This window comes from Amia ocellicauda, chromosome 12 (assembly GCF_036373705.1).
Source record: "Amia ocellicauda isolate fAmiCal2 chromosome 12, fAmiCal2.hap1, whole genome shotgun sequence".
NCBI lineage: Eukaryota > Metazoa > Chordata > Actinopteri > Amiiformes > Amiidae > Amia > Amia ocellicauda.
Window position 1 is genome coordinate 24,669,608 of NC_089861.1, and position 19,902 is coordinate 24,689,509.

A 19,902-nucleotide genomic window follows, 5' to 3' on the forward strand; every position below is an offset into this window, starting at 1 on the left:
GAGAGAGGGAGAGAGAAATGGAATGTTTACTTCTATTTTGTTACATTCTCTTTGCTGTATCGGTCGATGCTTTGGCAACACGGGTGCCAATAATGCTTGTTTTGAATTTAAATTTGAATTTGAGAGAATTTCTACCGTGACCGAACAAGATGTAACATGTATTTCTAGAGTGGGTTTACAGTAATTCAGGTTCATTCCTCATATGTTAATGCTGGTGAAAATCCCTAACAAGGCTAACGTGTCTGTGTATAATAATCAGTCCATTAGAGAGCCCGTTGGTGCCACCGATGGGCAGGTAGCGGCCTCCAGTGGGAGACTGGACTTGTGTTCCATGTCTTCGGCTGACCATTCGTAGCGTTATTCCAGGGTTCATTTCCCTGGCGCTTTCTCAGTGAAGCGCTGGAGTCACACACAACTAAATACAGATTTTTTTAAGGGTTTCTGGCTCATATTTCTGACAGGGAGATTTTAAATTATTATTGTTATTATGATGATGATTATTATGTCATTTCAGCTGGCCAAGTCTTCTCTAAACTCTCACTCATGGACTCCAGGTCAGGATGAATACCATGACTGGGACCCTGCCCCCTCCCTCGGTCCCAGTTTCCCACTACACACCAGCCCTCCCCCTGTGGAATGCCATGACAGGGGGTGATGGATGTGTTTTGGTCTGAAATGGCGGCACTGAACAGAGGAAGAAGGGGTGGGGGGGCTGTATACACCCAGTTCACCACCCCAACCGGTCTCTGGTGGTTTCCGACCTCCCTGCCTCCCAGTCAAAACATCCCAGGCAGGCACCTTGCTCGGGGCTTATGGGACGGAGGGCGGGCACGCACCCCGTTGGGATCTCTGGACATCCCGAAACCCAACCCAGATTACTTCACACACCGGCTACTGTGTAAACAGGCTGAAAGCATGCGGGGTGTGAGAGCGATAGTGATCAGAATTAGACTGGGAGGAAGACTGGGGAATAAGGAGGAAGAGCAAGAAGACCAAACAGGAGGAGTAAGAAGAGGAGAAGACACTGATTTCATTAAGGGGGGTTTGAAAGCAATCGCAGGCTGCCTACCTAGATTGTGTGTGTGTGTGTGTGTGTTAGTGCTACCCTGCCATGGCCTGGCGTCCCATCAAAGTGGCCCTGTGTCGGTGGCAGCAAAAGACAGCAGCAAAGTGTGAACACAGAGGACACACAGGGACAGTGTGAAGACAGAGGACACATGGGGACAGTGTGTAGAGAGAGGACACACAGGGACAGAGTAAGACAGGACACACAGGGACAGAATGAAGACAGAGGACATAGAGGGACAGAGTGAAGATAAAGGACAGTGGCAAAGGGACAGTGAAGAAGGACGAGAACCGGGCACTGGTCTGTGCTGCACCGGCACCTCAACGGTCATGGAGACTAGGAGCTTTGGCACGTAGGGATAATTTCTTCGTATCAGTCCTGGAGATCTGGCCCATCTAGGGGAGGCGGGGGTGAGGGGGAGGCGGGGATGCCAGGGGGGAGAAGGATGAAAGACATGGCTGGGTGGTCGAGAAGCAGCTTAATAACACAATCAGGCCGTTTCCTGTTTAGGGAAGCCCAGCACAAGCTTGTTAGAGTGGTAATAATAGGAGTGAGAGGGCACGGGGGGGGCGAGGGGCACAGGTGAGGGGCACAGGGGAGGGCAAAGGGGCACAGGGGAGAGTGAGGGACAGAGGAGAGAGAGGGGCACAGAAGAGAGAGAGGGGCACGGAGGGGGCAAATTGGTGCTGGGGAAGGTGAGGGGCACAGGGGAGGGCAAAGGGATGCTGGGGAGGGAGAGGGGCGCAGGGGAGGAGAGGGGGACAGGGTAACGACTACACTGGAATGGAGACTGACGGAGACAGGGAGATGGACAGTCAAAGAAGGAGTGAGAGAGGGAGAGGGAGGCACACTGAAAGACAGACAGAGGAACAGAGAGAGACACACAAGGCCCTCTAAGAAAAATCCAGAGAGAGGGTTCCTTAGACAGAGACAGAAAGGTGCCCAAATGAAGACACAGACACACAGAGAAAGGGACTGACAACACAGACAGAGACTTAAAGACTTAAAGATTCTTCAAAAACTCTACCTACATGTGCGGGAAGTATAACAGGAGATTCAAATCATTCGTACACACTAACATACATACTCAACACAACACAACACAACACAACACCGCCCAACACAATACAGCACAGCACAAACACCAATCACATAAACAGGGGAGTTTTCAATCCCGAACACAGATTTAACGGATTAAAAAACAGAAAGGAAGACACAATTAAAAACAACAAGGACAGCCATTCTCCCCCATTGCTAATTACAGAAGCCGGGAGCTGCACAGATAAGGCACTTGACTCTAATTGCAGTCAAGGGTCCCGGGGAGGATGTGGGCCTCTTGCAGTGGGCCGGCCCCAGTGTCCTGTGATTAGGGGCCAGTGGCACGGGCACACTGAGAAATGTGTCCGTAAAAGGTCCGTTAAGGTGAATTGCATGGTTTGTGTATGTATTGTTCCCAATGTCCCTGTTACTGCGCACTGGTCATTTCTGTCAATGCTTTGGCAATGCTAGTGTCAATTGTTCCTGCCAATAACGCTTTTTTGAACTAAGTAGAATTAAATTGAGAGAGAGAGAGAGAGAGGGAGGATTGTTGATTAATTGTTTTCTGTATTATTATTTTTATGCTGTGGTGATTGAGGGAAAGCAAGCACACAAATGGTGCTGCCATCTACCGTCTGGTGGTGGTATTGCGCATAGGTGTAGAAAAACACACCTATCTATCCGTACATAAACGCGTGTAGCTGTTTGAACATTTTAACATCGAATTAGTGATATCAAACATTCCAATTTTTAGATCAGAAATGTAATTATGTGTTAATATATAAAATGGAATGAATAGCAAAAATACATAATTGATACAAAATACAGTTCAAGAGAACCATAAGGCAAATTAGGTAGATGACTATTAAGACTAATGGTGAGCGCAAGTAAATGTGCGTCGTCAGTTATTTAACGACGCAAAACGTTCCCTTTAAGACACACTGCTAAGGCAATTCTGTGCGCCGTGATTGGGTGAATGCCCCGTCAATCCGGGAAAGGGGGGGGCAGAGTCCTCGCTTGTGATTGGTGGGAGCGCCTTGTCAGTCCGCCGAGCCGGCAGATGATTGGCCGAGGGGGCGGGCTGGGCAATGAATGAAAAGCGGAAGTGAGGGTGGGTAGGTGAGAGTGCAGTTTGAGCGACGGAAACAAGGGACGGACGGTACGCCGTAGGTGATCGTGCGAGAGAATTACAAATGTAAGTTACATCGTGTTGTAAGTGTTGCGTGTCTGTTGCAAACGGCGCACGTCCTTGTGTCCGCGACGCCCCCAGCAGCCGGCCACTCCGACATCGCGACTTCCGAAAAGAAACGAGGAGAAACGAAAGGAAAAGCAGAGTTAGAAATGTGGACTCTGTCCTGCGTCGCATTGGACCCACTGAGATTGGAAACGCGTTAGTTTAGCCTGATCATGGCGAGCTATTCAACAGCAGTCATTTAAAATCGTATTACTATTATTTTATTTAAATTGTGGTCTCTGTGTAGTTAATTCATTAATAACAGTAATATATGCCTGGCCATCTGTGCGCAGCTGCTGCAGCTGTGGGCTCTTGTTGACGCTCAGCCGTCACGCCTCTGTCAAAACACGGCTGCGCAGTGTGCTCCCTGTACCGCCTCTGGGCTTGGGTTACACTCCAGTCTGGGTTTGTCTGTTTATTTATTTATTTAGAAGTGTGTAGGACATTACTACATCCTCTGTATCTTTCTCCTTTTCCTCCTCCTACCCCTTCCATCTTCTCCTCCTCTTCTTCCATTCACTGGTAAAACCCATTTCAACATACAACAACCCTTCCAACTTGTTTACATCAATTTCTGATCCAAAACTGAGCGTCCTCTCCCCTCTTTGCCATCCGTTTCCAGCGTTCTTGCCCCTGCCCGCCCACCTCGCCCGCCCACCTGCTGCGGTTTGCCCAGTGTCTGTGCACATCTGCCGGACCCTCTACCCCGAAGATGGTGGACTCCCAGTATTACCTCCCCAACGACGTGGGCATCTCTGCGCTGGACTGTGGCGAGGCCTTCCGGCTCCTGTCCCCCCACGAGCAGCTGTATGCCCACTACGTCTCCCGCGCCGCCTGGTACGGTGGCCTGGCAGTGCTGCTGCAGACCTCGCCCGAGTCGCCGGCCATCTACGTGCTGCTGCAGCGGCTCCTGCGCCGCCAGGCTGCTGCACAGCTGGAGCCAGTGGCCACCGCTGCCGGCCTGACCCCCGAGGAGTTCCAGGTACTGCCCGCCTACCAATACTGGTCTGAGGGAGGGAGAGTAGAGTGGCAGAGGAGAGAGAGAGAGCGAAAGAGGGGTGGGGGTGATATTTCACTGCTTCATTTTCATACTTACACTGTAGTGACGGGCAGAATACGAAAGGAAAGTCAGTGTGTGATTTTATGTAACCTTTGACCTCTCCTGCTCCACCACAGGCTTTCCTGGTCTATGCTGCAGGGGTGTATGCCAATATGGGCAACTACAAATCCTTCGGGGACACCAAGTTCATCCCCAACCTCCCACAGGCAAGTGGCTCCCTGCCCCTGCCCTTGTCTAAATCTTGTCTGTGCTGGTGTGGAATTAACCCTATGTGGAGGGTCTCTGTGCGATTAGCCCTGTGACGTGTCCTGTGTGTTTCAGGAGAAGCTGAAAGCACTGGTGTGGCAGAGCCAGGCCTTCCAGGACAATCCCGGTGAAATGGAGGCTCTGTGGGCCAGCTGTGCTGGCCTCATGTACTCCCTGGAGGACAAGCAGAAGCAGCTGGGGCTGGGAGACAAGGCAAGGCCACCGACCGCACCCCACCTCCCCCGTGAAGCCTGTAGTGTCAGGGACCTCATCCCTCCCCCTGTTATGTGATCTGGATCGGTTGGAGTAGTGGGGTGCTTGATCTATATGTAGAGCTCAGATGAAAATTAAAAACATCCTGTCTCTTCCAGTATGCCCCAATTAGAGGTGTGCTTAGGCGGCCATATTGGAAAGTTGATTTGACAACATCGGCCTCAGGATCCGATCTCACAGAAGTGACAGACTCTGCTCATCAAATTTTTTCTCTCTCTCAGGGAATCACCACCTACTTCTCTGGGAACTGCTGCCTGGAGGATGCGGAGCTGGCCCAGAAATTCCTCGACTCGAAGGTACGGACTGGTTTGCATACAGCGGCTACTGAGAAGGGAGGGAGGAAGCAAGTGAACACTAGAGTCCTACCTCAACATTGTGGAAACTGCCCTATGTGTTATTGATCTTTATTTCTGTGAACTGTTAAATGTTTAGAGCGGGGAGAGAGATACAAAAAATAGAAACAAACCCCAGGTGATGTGGCTGGTTAACAGAAAGGTGTGCTCTTGTGCTCCCCCCCACCCACACAGAACCTCAGCGCGTACAACACCCGGCTGTTCAAGAGGGAGGAGGAGGGGGGCAAACGCCACTATGAGGTTCGCCTGGCTTCGGCGGTGAAAGAAGGTTGGTTTGGGGGCGGTGGCCAGTACTGGATTTCTCTGCAGTGTTTGGCTGCCCAAACAGTCTTGTATATTATTGTCCTCCCTCTCCCCCAGAGAGTGCCATGGACGGGGAGGCGGAGAGTCAGTGCGGCAGGTTTGAGTTTGGAGAAGCCGTGTTCGAGGTGCGGCGTGGAGACTACGCCCCCCTAATGGAGAAAGCGGCAGAAAACCTCGAGAAGGCCAAGGTGAGCTTTCGCACAGCGCTGGCTCCAGTCTGGGCCCCTATACTATACTATAGTCCCCACAGCACTGGCTCCAGGATGGGCCCCTATACTATACTATAGTCCCCACAGTGCTGGCTCCAGTCTGGCCCCTATACTATACTATAGTCCCCACAGCGCTGGCTCCAGTCTGGCCCCTATACTATACTATAGTCCCCACAGCGCTGGCTCCAGACTGGCCCCTATACTATACTATAGTCCCCACAGCACTGGCTCCAGTCTGGGCCCCTATACTATACTATAGTCCCCACAGCACTGGCTCCAGTCTGGGCCCCTATACTATACTATAGTCCCCACAGCGCTGGCTCCAGTCTGGGCCCTATACTATACTATAGTCCCCACAGCACTGGCTTCAGTCTGGCCCCTATACTCGCACTTTAGTCGGCACGAGTACTGGAAGGTAGTAGCTAATGTGCAACGTTTCGGGGTGGGGGGTGTTTCAGGCCTACGTCGCAAATGACAACCAGCGGCAGATGCTGGAGGAGTACGCACGCAGCTTCCGGTTCGGCTCCATCGATGCGCACAAGGAGGGCTCCCGCTACTGGATCAAGGACAAGGGCCCCATTGTGGAATGGTGAGTGGGGTGGGGGGAGTCAGTCTGTTCACCAGTGAGGTGCAAAACTGTGTTGCCCACATTGAGCCCCCTTGTCGCACTGGCCACACCCACACCAGCCAGGGTTCGGACCCCCCCTTATTTTTTTTAAACCACCCCCAAGGGGAAAGAAATGTTTAATTGTAGTGAAAGATACACCCATGAAATAACAAAAGCTCCCTCACACTTTCTGTTCTGCCACATATATGTCCGTTTAGTCTGAAACCCTCGGTGACAACCGAGCCATTGCGTTTTTTTTTGTTTTTTTTTGGCATTTTCTGGTGTTAAGAACTTTCTGCAGCAACTCTCTTCTCTATTTCAGTTACATCGGCTTCATTGAGAGCTACAGGGACCCGTTCGGCTCCAGGGGGGAGTTTGAAGGTGTGTGGGGGGTTCTCCTGATGGATACAGGGAAATGCATTTCAGAAATTTTAGTTTTTTGTTTTTCATGTTTTTATTTATTTTTGTTCATTTATAGCAAAGAATTGGAGAAGAAAAAAATATTTACAGATTATAACCGCTCTCTTCCCCCCCCCTCACCCCCTCAGGGTTCGTGGCCGTAGTGAACAAGGCGATGAGCGCCCGGTTCGCCCGGCTCGTCAGCTCGGCGGAGGTGCTGCTGCCCGAGCTGCCCTGGCCGGCTGACTTCGAGAAGGACCGCTTCCTCACGCCCGACTTCACCTCCCTGGATGTGCTCACCTTCGCCGGCAGCGGCATCCCCGCCGGCATCAACATCCCCAACTGTGAGTGCCTGTGTGTGTGTGAGTGACTGTGTGTGTGACAGAGGATATGAGTTACTGAGCTGTGTGTGTGTCTGTCGCCCTGCAGACGATGACATCCGCCAGACGGAGGGCTTCAAGAATGTGTCTCTGGGGAACGTGCTGGCCGTGGCCTACGCCACCCAGAAGGAGAAGCTCACCTTCCTGGAGGAGGCAGACAAGGTGCCCCCTCTCCCCTTCTCTGAACCAGCTGGTCTGGGCTCCGCTCCCCCCAATACCTCCCTCGTCCCTCATTGACAGCCTGGCAAACCCCAGGCAAGGTACCAGAGCTCCTACACCCACCCAGAATGCACCGCTGCTGCTTTCAGTGCACTCTGCTGGGCACCTCCTACAGTGTTCATAACGGATGTACATGACTGTGCTTTCATTCTCTTCCTCTCACTCTCCTTCACTCACTTCCTTTTTACCCCTCTTGCTCTTTCTCTTTTGCTCCCTTCTTTTACCTCTCTCTTCCCCCCCCCCCCCAAAAGGATCTGTACATCAAGTGGAAGGGCCCTTCGTTCGAGGTCCAGGTGGGCCTGCACGAGCTCCTGGGTCATGGCAGTGGCAAGCTGTTCGTCAAGGTGAGTGCCCCCCGGCCATGCGACTCCTGCCTTGTTTACACAACACACTCTCACATAGCGATAACTTGTATTAACTTTGCTGCAGTGCGGGAGAGACTGGGCAATCGGTCAATCCATTTTTGCAGGGTAGTCACGGAGTGCGTTGAGTATAAACAAACGCATAATACATTCATAATTAAGTCAAACAAACCATTTAGCCCGGAGAAGTAAAATGCACATTCCCACAGGAGGACAGAGAAAACAAATCTCTCCAAATCTAACTTTCTCCTCATTTAGGACGAAAAGGGCAAGTTCAACTTTGACCAGAAGAGCGTCCGCAACCCAGAGACGGGAGAGCTGGTGAGTGTTTGTCTAAGGGGGGTACCGTGGTCCTGAGGGCCGAGGGCTGGGTGGTCAGTGAGGCGTCCCGCTTTGTTCTCCCAGGTGTCCAGCTGGTACCAGGGCAGCGAGACGTGGGACAGCAAGTTCTCCACCATCGCGTCGTCCTATGAGGAGTGCCGGGCGGAGTGCGTGGGGCTGTACCTGTGTCTCAACAAGCAGGTCCTCAGGTCAGAGTCCCTTCTACACGCACACATGGTGGAGACTTGCCTATTAAGACTTAGGGCTGTAACTGCTGCCGAGGGGTCTGAACACTATCGATATATATTTTTGTGCTCTTTGGTTCTCGCTGATGTTTCCTGTAACTTCTCTTCCTCTTAACTTGTAACTTCACAAAACGGGACGCGGTGGGAAGGGTCTGTGTGCTTTGCTGCTGTGACGGGGGGGCTCACTGTTGTCCGTCCTGTTTCTGGCGGCGGGCAGCATCTTCGGCCATGAGGGAGAGGATGCCGAGGAGGTGGTGTACGTCAACTGGCTGACGATGGTCAGGGCCGGTCTGCTGGGCCTGGAGTTCTACACGCCTGAGAGCAAGAGCTGGAGACAGGTGGGCCGCCGCCTCACGCACACACACGCCTGCACGCGCCCTGCGGGAGCTGCCCGTCTTGCGTACTGCTTCTCTGGACTGATCCCTCCCTGTCTCTCCCAGGCTCACATGCAGGCCCGTTTCGTGATCCTGCGGGTGCTGCTAGAGGCGGGCGGGGGGCTGGTGACCCTGCGCCACACCACCGGGGCCGACGGCAGGCCCGACGCCATAATCTCTCTGGACCGGGACAAGATCCGCAGCGTGGGTCAGCCCGCCATCGAGAAGTTCCTCCGCCGCCTGCAGGTACTCCGGTGTGGGAGACCACAGAACCTCCCAGAGTGACCTCTGGTCCTGTTTATAATATTATTATTATAAAAATGGCAGCCTTATCTTGCCTATTTTACTGCCAAGTTTTAATGGTGTCCCGTAAAATTAGGCAATCCAGCCCCTGGCGTTAAAGGGGAGGTTTCTACTCTCTGCAGCACAGAACTCGCTTAAACTCCCCTTTAAACGCATTTGAGCCTTTAAGTCGCATAAAGGCAGCACTGCTTATTGACTTTATCTTTTGGCCAGTAAAGAGATGCCAACAGTTAAACTCTATTTACATTGTCATAATGTTTTACAACATTGTGTCTCAAGTCCACCAGCTGTATGTAAACATGGGTTATATTAATAAAAATAAGTTAAGATATTTTTTAACCCATTACACTGCTTACAGATTTCTGTTCATGACAACGGCAAATCACAAGTTACAAAAATGGCAACTGTCGTGTTAAACTGCACATTATACGATCTAATATGCGTTAAACATGATGTAGCATTTAAAAATAAAGGCGATAGACAGAAAATACAGTGAACCTTCCCTTTATTGAAACTGGGGTCTGCGTCTGGCGCTATTGGCTGATCAGCACACTGTAACTTCAGCACCGGCGTCGCAGTGATGTCATCAGCCAGCGGCAGGGAAGAAAAACGAATTCTAGAATAACACAAGCATTTTCACCGTCCTGTCACAGGCAGGAATACAGAGGATTCACGCAGCCCGTGTGTGTTAACCGCGCCCACTGCATTTAACAAGAAATATAAAATCAAAATGGGTTCCACATGTCAACCTGTATGAGTTACTGAACAGTGGTCTGTCTGAGCTATGTATGTAGTGTATGTGAGTTGCTGAACTGAACGCCCCCCTCCACCCCTTGCCTCCATCTCCAAGGTGCACAAGTCCACCGCGGACGTGGAGGGGGGCCGGGCTCTGTACGAGGGCTACTCCGCTGTGGATGATGCCGAGCCGCACCACTTCCTGCAGCTCCGCGACACCGTGCTGCTGCGCAAGGAGGCCCGCAAGATGTTTGTGCAGGCCAACACCCGGGTCAAAGGTTAGGGTGCCGTCCAATCACTGCTTTATATGGGCTGTTTTGGTGTTTGTTAGAATTTTTGTATTTTTTTTTAAAAACTTAATGGTTTCGTGAATTTAAGTTTCTACCCCTGTGCAATCCCGTCCCTCTCCCTTCCTCTGTCCCTCTTCCCCATAAATGGTTGAGTGAACAAAGCCTGATTACCTCGCCCTCCCGCAGCACTAACCGCTGCCAATGCCGTGTGTCCCGCAGGCGAGGCCGTGGAGCTGCTGGAGTACGAGGGCAGCGCGGCCGGGCTGATCCGCTCCTTCACTGAGCGCTTCCCCGAGGATGCCGAGGAAGTCGAGAGCGCACTGCTGGAGCTGAGCAAGAGGGACGCCCCCTGCTGGTGCTGAGACCACCCTGCAGATGGCACCATTTACACACATAGAAAAACACACATGCGCGCACACACACACAAGCACACGCACACTGCAGAGCTTGACCTCTCACTTGCCTTACCTCCCACCCGCTCTCCAGCTCACATTTCAAAAGGAGGCCTGGAGCCATGCCATATTAGAATGAGCAGCCCCGACAGGACATTTGTCCCACGCCGACACGGCACCGATTCCAAACAAACAAACGCACACACACAACAAAGTGATGCAGCCATCTGATATCTTCCAGTGCGGTGGCCTGGCCCGCAGCTCGCAGACAGCCACGGAGGCGGTAATTTTATATATATTTGCTGTGATGAAACCGACTACAGTTGCAGTTTGATAGGGCAGGCCTCCGCCGACCGGGTTAGAGTAGGAGACTTGTGGACATTAGACAACAGCAGCAGGGCCTTCCCGTATGCAAATTCACAACCAAGGAACTGGTGGACGCACTGACTGCCAGCCATAGGTATGGCACGGAGGTGGCCAGCCCTGCAGACACGTCACAGCGGCCCACGATGCGGTTATACTAACAATAAAGCACTTAAATATTTATGCACTTACGTTGAGAGGAGTGGCCGCGTACCCTGGTCCTGGAGAGCAATAGTGACATCATACAAATGCAACGGAGGAATTTAGCCAGTCACGTCAAAGAGTCCGTATCAGCCGCGGACACGAGACTCCTATGCACACAAATTAATGGCATCCTGAGTTGAAAACCACTTATTTGGGGATTTTGATACTGGGGTAAGCAGGGAAATCTATTAATCTATTAATTATGTCGCAGAATGGGGATGAGTGTCTGAGTGACCTGGACACATCCCTGCGGCGAGTCCCAGGAGTTCCCAGCAGATTGGTGTGTGTGTGTGTGTGTATGTGTGTGTAAACAGATGTGAAATGAATTGGATATTTCTGTATCCATGTAAAAATTCAAAATAAAATCTTGGTTTTTTTGCACTACTGATTTGTGCGTGTGATGTTTATGATTGGCTAATTGCTACAGGTGCCCTATAGGTCACTAATGAACCCCGCCCCCACGCTTCGGTGTTGCGTGTGACAAAGGCGAATAAACAAATGTATTGAGTCGCTGGAGGCTCAGCCAATGAAATTAATCCCTTTTTGCAGCGCATACGATGGTAAACATCTGGACGGGATTAACTGTGACACGCCGATTTATAAAGAAATAAACCGTCTGTTTGAACGCAATCCACAAACCCCATAGCTAAGACATGCGATGCACATCAACGCATTAATGCAATTGGGACCTTTAAAGAAGTTAACTAGTGAAATTGTATTAGGCCTTATCAAAGGCAAATGTGTTTATTAACAGAATCCCTTACCCACGGCGACTCCCAGCTGTCACACCCATTGCGCATGACATTCAATTAATTGCACCGACCTAATTAATGTCAACATCTGGCACAGTACAGTGCAATAGGCACTAGCTGTATGCGGTCAGTTGCATCAGTACTCTGTGCCGTGGAGTCTGTAGGCATGAGTATATTATTTATGATGTATTTTCCACTGACATTTATGGGGATTTTGACGCTACGGACACAGGCTGCGAATACAAATTAGATGTCATAGGCGGGACGGCTTTTTCTCTCGGCGCCGAGGGGAGAGCCCGCTTGCAGCCCCCCGTCCGCACCGATGGGACTCCCATCCTTTTCTCTGTAGTTGAGCAGGAAATTGCGCGCTGGTCCACTTCATTTCCGCTTTCGGCTGGAGAATCGTAATAAGAAAAAAAGGGAATTGGAAGAAGAAAAAAAAGGGGGAAGCGAGCTGAGGAGAAGAAATCCCCACCAGAGCGAGCGAGAGGACGCTGTTTGCGCAGGACGCCGCCACCATGGACAGCAAAGGGAGAAAAGTGGTCGTGTGTGACAATGGTACTGGGGTGAGTGCATTGCATTGTTTTTATTGTCCCCCCCCCCCCCCCCATGAATATAAAAGCATGCATTAATAACAAACTACAAGTCATAACTAGCGGAGGAGAGTTGCATTTGGACGAGCGCTCTCAGTCCCCGTTCCTGCTCGGGCTGCGCGGGGCTCATCTCGGCACCGACAGCCGTTCTGCCGTTGAAAGCCGGGCACGGTGACAGTGCAACTAGTGTCGGTGGTTAGTGACGGGGAAAGTCTGCTTAAAACACTGATTTGCGTGTTTGGCAAAGTGGTCAAATAGAGGGAACCAAACAAACGATAATCAATTCCTGCACTGTTGTTGTGATGCTGGATTCTGGGAGATCTGCTGCTCAGTCCTCAATTGCATAAACCCCCCCGCTAGAAAACTGATTATTGAGATTGTTATTGAGTCACACTTTCTTTTTTTTAAGTGTTTAGCTGTCAATTTGTGCATGCACAGCGCACTGTACTGCACCTCAGTGTGCGTCCGCATTCGTTCACCGAGCACCAGATTTGCGTATAACCGGCTACGAGTCCTCTTTTTGGGGGCGGTCATTGGCATGCATGCACTGTGTCAGCCCACCTAGACGTGTCATTGAGCTCCTGGTTATGGCTCAGCTGTGCCAGTGAGAGCGGCCGGTATCGGGGGCAGCGCTGACCGTTCGCCCGTTGTTTCCAGGGCCGTTCCAGCCCAGCCCAGCCCAGCCCAGCACACGCCTTGGTGCGGGGGAGGAAGTGGTTGTGGTCACGTAGCTGACCGCTCCCCGCCACTGCAGCTCACACACATCGCCTTACAAGGTGAAAGCTGGGCTTGAGGAACCAGCGCATAGGGAACCGAGAGCGGGAGGGTCACACACCTTCCGTTTTCCCCCGTGTAGCTGAACAGCCACCTCCTGCAAGATTGTGTTGCAGAACTCTTGTTTCGTTTGTAATGATTACGTACCTTGCCATTGCTTGTAGTGTGCTCCACTGTGTAACTTTTGAACTTCCTCTTGAAAATTGGTTGTTATGATTATCACTCGCCTTGCCCTATCTCATACTGTGTTGTCTTGAGAACGGGGGTACTGCGTCCAGTCCAGTCCAGTACAGCAGGGTCTCCAGCCCTGGTCCTGGAGATACGCAGTCCAGCACAGCAGGGTCTGCAGAACACTTCAGACATCTCTCTCTCTTTATTCCCCCCCCCCTTTGCAGTTTGTCAAGTGTGGTTTTGCTGGCTCCAATTTCCCCGAGCACATCTTCCCCGCGCTGGTGGGTCGGCCCATTATCCGCTCCTGCACTAAAGTGGGCAACATCGAGATTAAGGTGAGGCAATTCCGCTGGGGAGGAGGCAGGATAAAGGGGTGGGTGGACTGGTAACTTGAGACGACTTCCTTTTCTTCTGTTTTTTTCTCATTGGGTCTCTCTCTCCTCCTCCCTCCCTCTCCCTCTGCCCTTCCCATCACCCTCGTCATCCCTGTTTCCACTACCCTGCCTCTCAGGACCTGATGGTCGGGGAGGAGGCCAGTAACCTGCGGTCGCAGCTGGAGCTGTCGGCCCCCATGGAGAACGGCATCGTGCGCTGCTGGGAGGACATGCGGCACCTGTGGGACTACACCTTCGGGCCGGCCTGCCTCGGCCTGAACCCCCCCGACTGCAAGATCTTGCTGACCGAGCCACCGATGAACCCCACCAAGAACCGCCAGAGGGTCGTGGAGGTAGGCAGTGGGTGGGACGGGGCAGGGCGGGCACGTGGTACTGATGCCACACCCACAATACACAGACACACCCAGTGTACATGGACATACACACACAATGCATGTACTGTACATCTATGCAGACTACACACACACACACACTGTATGCATTGCAGAGACGCAAACACTCACACACGGCACAACTTCAGCTGCCGTCTACAGGCCCGCGCTGACCCTTCCTGCTTTGTGCCGCTTTTGCACAGGAAATGTTTGAGACGTACCAGTTTGAGGGGGTGTACATCGCCATCCAGGCAGTGCTCACACTGTACGCGCAGGGTAAGGAGGGACAGGAGGGAGATGGATGGGGTGGGGAGGGAAGGGTGGCAGGGGCAAATACTATTGTGGTATCTTTCTTTCTCCCTCTGCCTGCATTAGTTTGCATGTGCCTGTCACTCTCACTGTGTGCCTCTCTCTCTGTGTCCAATCACTTAAAATTCAGTTCAATTCAACCCAAAAAATGCTTTATTAGCAACAGTGATGAATTGACATCAGTGATTCCAAAGCAGTGACAGATGTATCGCCAGTGCCCCAGAACAGGACAATGGGAACAATAAATACACATTATTAATTTTACACTCTCCCCCTTGCTCCCCCATCCCCCAGGGCTGTTGACAGGGGTGGTGGTGGACTCGGGGGACGGGGTTACCCACATCTGCCCCGTGTACGAGGGCTTCTCCCTGCCCCACCTGACCCGCAGACTGGACATTGCTGGACGGGACATCACTCGATACCTCATCAAGGTCAGTATTGGTACGCTCCCCCTGGGCAGAAAACAAAGCATCGACTCCATGCAGTGCACTGGATTCTGTGTAGTTCAAGATGACTCTACCTTTTTTCTCTCTCTCTCTCTCTCTCTCTCTCTCCTCCCCTGCAGTTGCTCCTGCTGCGAGGCTATGCCTTCAACCACACGGCGGACTTCGAGACAGTGCGGCTGCTGAAGGAGGAGCTGTGCTACGTGGGGTACAATGTGGACCAGGAGCAGCGTCTGGCCCGTGAGACCACCGTGCTCGTCCAGACCTTCACGGTACCCCCCCCCGGCTGAACAATGTGCTGACACTGTTCTGGAAATGTACTTCCACTGAGCGAGCTGTAATAAACACTGCAATAATCTGCGCTCTCTCCCAGCTCCCAGATGGCCGCGTGGTGAAGGTAGGGGGGGAGCGTTTCGAGGCGCCCGAGGCTCTCTTCCAGCCCCACCTCATCAACGTGGAGGGGGTGGGCGTGGCCGAGCTGCTCTTCAACACCATCCAGGCTGCGGACATCGACACCAGGTACCCACCCCCCTCCAGGCTGCTGCCCCTCCATGTTGTTTGTAGTTTTTTGGGATTTATGGGGCATTTTAAAGCAGGTCGACACCAGCTGCTTTAAATAAAAGCACTACCGGTGACCAGTATCTCATCGAGAACTGAGTCTGTTACAAGCTCTCTCCCTCTCCCTCTCTGTCCACCCCTCTCTCCCGCTCTCCCGCTCTCTCCCTCAGGTCGGAGTTCTATAAGCACATCGTCCTGTCCGGCGGCTCCACCATGTACCCTGGGCTGCCGTCCCGCCTGGAGAGGGAACTCAAGCAGCTGTACCTGGAGAGAGTGTTGAAAGGCGACACGGAGAAACTGACCGTGAGTGTGTGAGAGCGAGACCTGAGAGAGACAGAGGTGCTGCAAGAGCCTATGGTTTTTATTTTCATTTGAAGATTCAAAAAAAAAAATTGTGGGGGGGAAATTTGTTTGGGTCAAAAAATCAGTAAAAATGGTATGGGCTCAAATTAGCGCCATAAGTAACGCATTATAAAAATATATATATATATATATTGTAAACAAACAAAAAAAAAAAACTTGTTGAGATCAAAAATAAAAAAATAAAAAGCAAAATGTATAGAATTGTAAAAAAAATATATATATATCTCGAAAGCAAAAAAAAAAGCCTTGTTAAATCGAGAGCAAAACTCCTGAACCTGCAGTCCCTGTCTTTGCTTTCACCGTCAGTTTCTTTCTTTGCTTTTCGATTTATTTGTTCTCGTTTACGAGTTTTGGTGCTGTTTTGCCATGAGGGCGGGATTTACAGGGAGGCGTGGATCCTGGGTCTCCATTGGTCCAGCAGGTTTGAGTGATGGTTCTTCCTGACCCAATCAGCGAGCAGGTGGGCTGGTCTGGATGGTATCGACTGTCTCGGTTTCAACAGCAGCGCCGATTCAGCGACTCATTAAAGCCCCTGTTTGCGCAGACCTGCAGTCAAGAGCTGCATAATCACTGCATCACCACCATTGAGCCCAACATACAGCACTGACACACAACACAGGATCCACCTGCTACGTGCACAGTAACATGTTTAATATCATGTTCATATTAATGTAACCTGCAGACTTTAATTCAGCTGCTCAGATAACACCGTGCCAGACTGATGAGCTCACAGCATTTAGCAAGAGGCAAATGGAGGGGCATCGTATTCATTAAGAGCATGTGATGTCCCAGTTTGTGTAGGTAAGAAACGCACACACACACACACATGCATACATATACACATGCACACATATATATGCACAGTCACCTACAAAACTACTGGCGCCATTGATGAAGATGAGAATAAAGGCTGTATAAAATAAACGCATGTAATATGTAGATAGAGCCACTTCTATTAAAAGCATGCTTTGTTTACAATTAAATTCCGAGGCCATGTAGCTGCACCGCTCAGTCTATGGGTCAGTCGGCGGTGACTGTCAGACCAGCCCACCTGCTCACTGATTGGGTCAGGAAGAACCGTCACTCAAACCTGCTGGACCAATGGAGACCCATGATCCATGCCTCCCTGTAAATCCCACCCTCATGGCAAAACCGCACCAAAACTCGTAAACGAAAAAAAATAAAACGCAAACAAAGAAACCGGCAGCGAAAGCAAAGATCGCAGCATCGCAAGCAAAGACGGGCTGCAGTTTTGCTCTTGATTTAACATTTGCTTTAAAGTTGTTATTTTGCTTTCAATACACTTTTTTTTGTTTACAATTCTTTACATTTTGCTTTCGATTTTTTTTTTTTTTTTTTTTTTTTTTTGAATGCGTTACTAATGGCGCTATTTGAGCCCATAAAATGGTTCTCACCCCCACGCACCTCTGCTCTCCCCCAGACTCACTTCCTGTCGTCGCCCGAATGGCAGGGTGTATTGAACACATCTGGCGTGCGAGGACATTGTGTCCTATGTGCCGGCGCTGCATGTCGATACACAGTGAGGTGTGGATACTGACAGGCTTCAGATATTGCAATGAATGTACATGTAAATACATCTCTCTCTCTCTCTCCCCTCTGCATTCTGATTATCCCACTCCTTCTCTTTTCCTCGCTGTAGAAGTTCAAGATCCGCATCGAGGACCCCCCCCGCAGGAAGCACATGGTGTTCCTGGGGGGGGCCGTACTAGCTGACATCATGAAGGACAAGGACTCGTTCTGGATGAGCCGGGCGGAGTACGGGGAGAGGGGTGTGGCCGTGCTGGACAAGCTGGGCGCCTTGGGGAGGGCCTGAGATCTCCCTGAGACACGCACGCTGAGTCGCAGACAGACCGACACACAGACGGAGACACACACGCACACATATGGAGACGGATAGACACACGCACACACTGGGACAGAAAGACACGCCACACATTGAGACGGACACACACTAGGACAGAAAGACACGTGCACACACTGAGACAAATACACGCGCACACTGAGAAACATGCACACTGAGACAGATAGACACACACACACACACTGAGACAGCCACACACGCTGAAATAGACACAGACAAACATGTACACACACACTGAAACGCACGTGCACGCACACACAGATACAAAAATTGGGCTTTAGAACCTATTCACTGTGATTCAAACCAAACCCTGTAACATCCGAATGGGACTCAGACTAGCAACATAAACTAGGAAACCAAAAAAATTAATAAAATAAAGTGAAGTATTTGTCTGTACCCCATGGGAGAAATGGTACAGCCCCACTCTTAACTGCTGCTGGCTGGCAGGTGGAGCATACCACTTTCAGTTGGGGTGGCTTTTTGTATTGCTTCGTTGAGCTAAATCAGAACGCAAGTGTAGTGTCCCCCCAGCCCTGGTCCTGCTGGACTCCCAGTGTCCCCCTTTCCAGAACACTCCCGACACTCCTCGTTAATGCAATTCAATTAAGAGCTCAAGTGGGAAAGAAAAAATAAAAGCAGCAGACACTGGGAGCCCCACCCCAGGGCCAGGGCTGAGAAGCAGTGGATTATTGCTGGGGTAGGAAGTGCTAGCAGGGTGGGGGCTATTAGTTAAAAATAATAATATAATAAAACGAGGAAGACAGTCATCTCTGGTCATACTTGCTCATTGGGGTGACAGGTCTTGCTTGTGAATGTAGCTGTGGAGAAGCATCTATGTGTGCAGCAAGATTTATAATCATTTATCATTTACATTTATATATTTATATATCTGGATTATAATGGTACTGTACGAGCAAGTGGGTAAAAGAGAAGGTGCCCGTTTTGCCACAATCAATAAATGAATAAATACGGAGATGCATTCCAACTCCCAGGAAACCGACCTTTTTGGCTATTCCTGCTGTGATCTGTTTATTCTTAAATATTTTGTATACTTCGTCAGTAGGTCCAGGACACGACACCTCGGAGGCCGAAATGAATAAATTAATAAAGGATGCTATATTAAACAATTATGGATTGAATGGGTTATTATTTATTTTTGAAGTGTTCTTATACATTTTGAGGGTCCCAGGAGCTCAGGGCACCCTGATGTCTCTGTCTCCATCTCTCTCTCAATTCAATTAATTCTAAACTATGGATGTTTTGAATATATGTATACAACCCCCCCCCCATTCAACAGCAACAGGCAGGTAATGCACAGTGTGTGGAAAGCACTTCCTACGGCCAGGCTGTGGTCACCGAGTCGGTACGTGGTCAGGATCGCCCTGGGTTTCGTGTTTTTAACCCTGACTGGATATTCTGCCAGGGTGAGTTTTTAGTTTAGGGCCAGATAGCATTGAAGTCTATTGTTTTATTTGATTTTTCCAATGTCGTTTATAATTGTCTTCCAGATTTAGATTAATTTGGTTCAGTACCGTGTTTCTGAGGGGGTGCTCTTGTGGGAGCTGTGTGCTGGTAGGATTGTGGGTCAGCTGGCTGCAGGTGGACCCAGTAGTTTAACGCTTGTTTCTGTATGGAGTGGAGTAATGGAAACCCGACCAGTTTGGCCCTGCAGGTGCTGTTTGCTCCTGTGGACCTGCAGGAGCTGTTTACAGATTTAAATCAAATATATATATATAATCAGGGTTCATAAGGGGGCCCCAGACTTCACGGTCATACAGGATTGGCTTCATTATGCTGTAAAAAAAATAAAAAGTGTGTGTGTCTATGTCTATAGCACCCTCCTGTGGTTGAGAGGTTGAACTGGCCTCCCATCCCTGCCCTCTGTGGCCCAGTGTATATTGGATTGGTCAACACCCACCCTGTACTGGATGGAGCAGCTGTTGCGGAGGGGTGAAGTTATTGATACAGCCAAAGCATGGCTGATACTTTCTTTCCAGTCTGTACGAGAGATTCTGTGTGTTTAATCGCAGCACCACACAGCAGTAGACTTGGCCTAGAAAGTGAGTTGATGCAGTAGCACAACCCGACCATTGGGTGGCGGCGTGGCTCCAGGTCCCGTGGCACCTTCCCCCATATGGTTCAATCAGGGCAGGATATCGACCACCTCGGGAGGAAACGCATCTCACTCTCACTGCGGAGCTGGGGAGGAGGTGTGTGTGGGACGGTGGGGGGAGCAGTGACAGATGTGAGGTGAGCCTGCGATCCAACCAGGCTGGTATTCCCCTGGGAGGCAGCAGCTGGTAGCTGGGGCTACC

At 50.8% G+C, this 19,902-nt stretch overlaps 2 protein-coding genes across 2 annotated transcripts; both read left to right on the plus strand.

Moving 5' to 3' along the window:
* The first annotated feature begins 3,204 nt into the window (after positions 1-3,204).
* Positions 3,205-11,360, plus strand: dpp3 (dipeptidyl-peptidase 3). Its single transcript, XM_066718912.1, has 18 exons — positions 3,205-3,299; positions 3,961-4,320; positions 4,515-4,604; positions 4,720-4,857; positions 5,139-5,213; positions 5,445-5,538; positions 5,631-5,761; positions 6,241-6,371; positions 6,712-6,770; positions 6,938-7,132; positions 7,218-7,330; positions 7,639-7,731; positions 8,008-8,070; positions 8,155-8,279; positions 8,533-8,653; positions 8,756-8,935; positions 9,843-10,005; positions 10,237-11,360. Exons 2-18 carry the CDS (start codon positions 4,051-4,053, stop codon positions 10,377-10,379), a joined length of 2,184 nt encoding a protein of 727 aa, XP_066575009.1. The 5' UTR covers positions 3,205-3,299; positions 3,961-4,050; the 3' UTR covers positions 10,380-11,360.
* Positions 11,361-11,969: 609 nt separating this feature from the next.
* LOC136764671 (actin-related protein 2) lies at positions 11,970-18,714 on the plus strand. The gene is made up of 9 exons (XM_066718914.1): positions 11,970-12,294; positions 13,491-13,601; positions 13,778-13,993; positions 14,236-14,308; positions 14,636-14,772; positions 14,907-15,056; positions 15,158-15,303; positions 15,513-15,645; positions 17,366-18,714. The coding sequence occupies exons 1-9, from the start codon at positions 12,247-12,249 to the stop codon at positions 17,537-17,539; spliced, it is 1,188 nt and encodes a 395-aa protein (XP_066575011.1). The 5' UTR covers positions 11,970-12,246; the 3' UTR covers positions 17,540-18,714.
* Positions 18,715-19,902: the final 1,188 nt, after the last annotated feature.

Coding starts and splice junctions, on each gene's coding strand:
- dpp3 (XM_066718912.1), top strand. CDS start 4,051: ATGGTGGACTCCCAGTATTACCTCCCCAACGACGTGGGCATCTCTGCG. Junction 6,372..6,711: donor AAGGGCCCCATTGTGGAATG/GTGAGTGGGGTG, acceptor TCTCTATTTCAG/TTACATCGGCTTCATTGAGA. Junction 10,006..10,236: donor GGCCAACACCCGGGTCAAAG/GTTAGGGTGCCG, acceptor TGTGTCCCGCAG/GCGAGGCCGTGGAGCTGCTG.
- LOC136764671 (XM_066718914.1), top strand. CDS start 12,247: ATGGACAGCAAAGGGAGAAAAGTGGTCGTGTGTGACAATGGTACTGGG. Junction 12,295..13,490: donor TGTGTGACAATGGTACTGGG/GTGAGTGCATTG, acceptor CCCCCTTTGCAG/TTTGTCAAGTGTGGTTTTGC. Junction 13,994..14,235: donor ACCGCCAGAGGGTCGTGGAG/GTAGGCAGTGGG, acceptor GCTTTTGCACAG/GAAATGTTTGAGACGTACCA.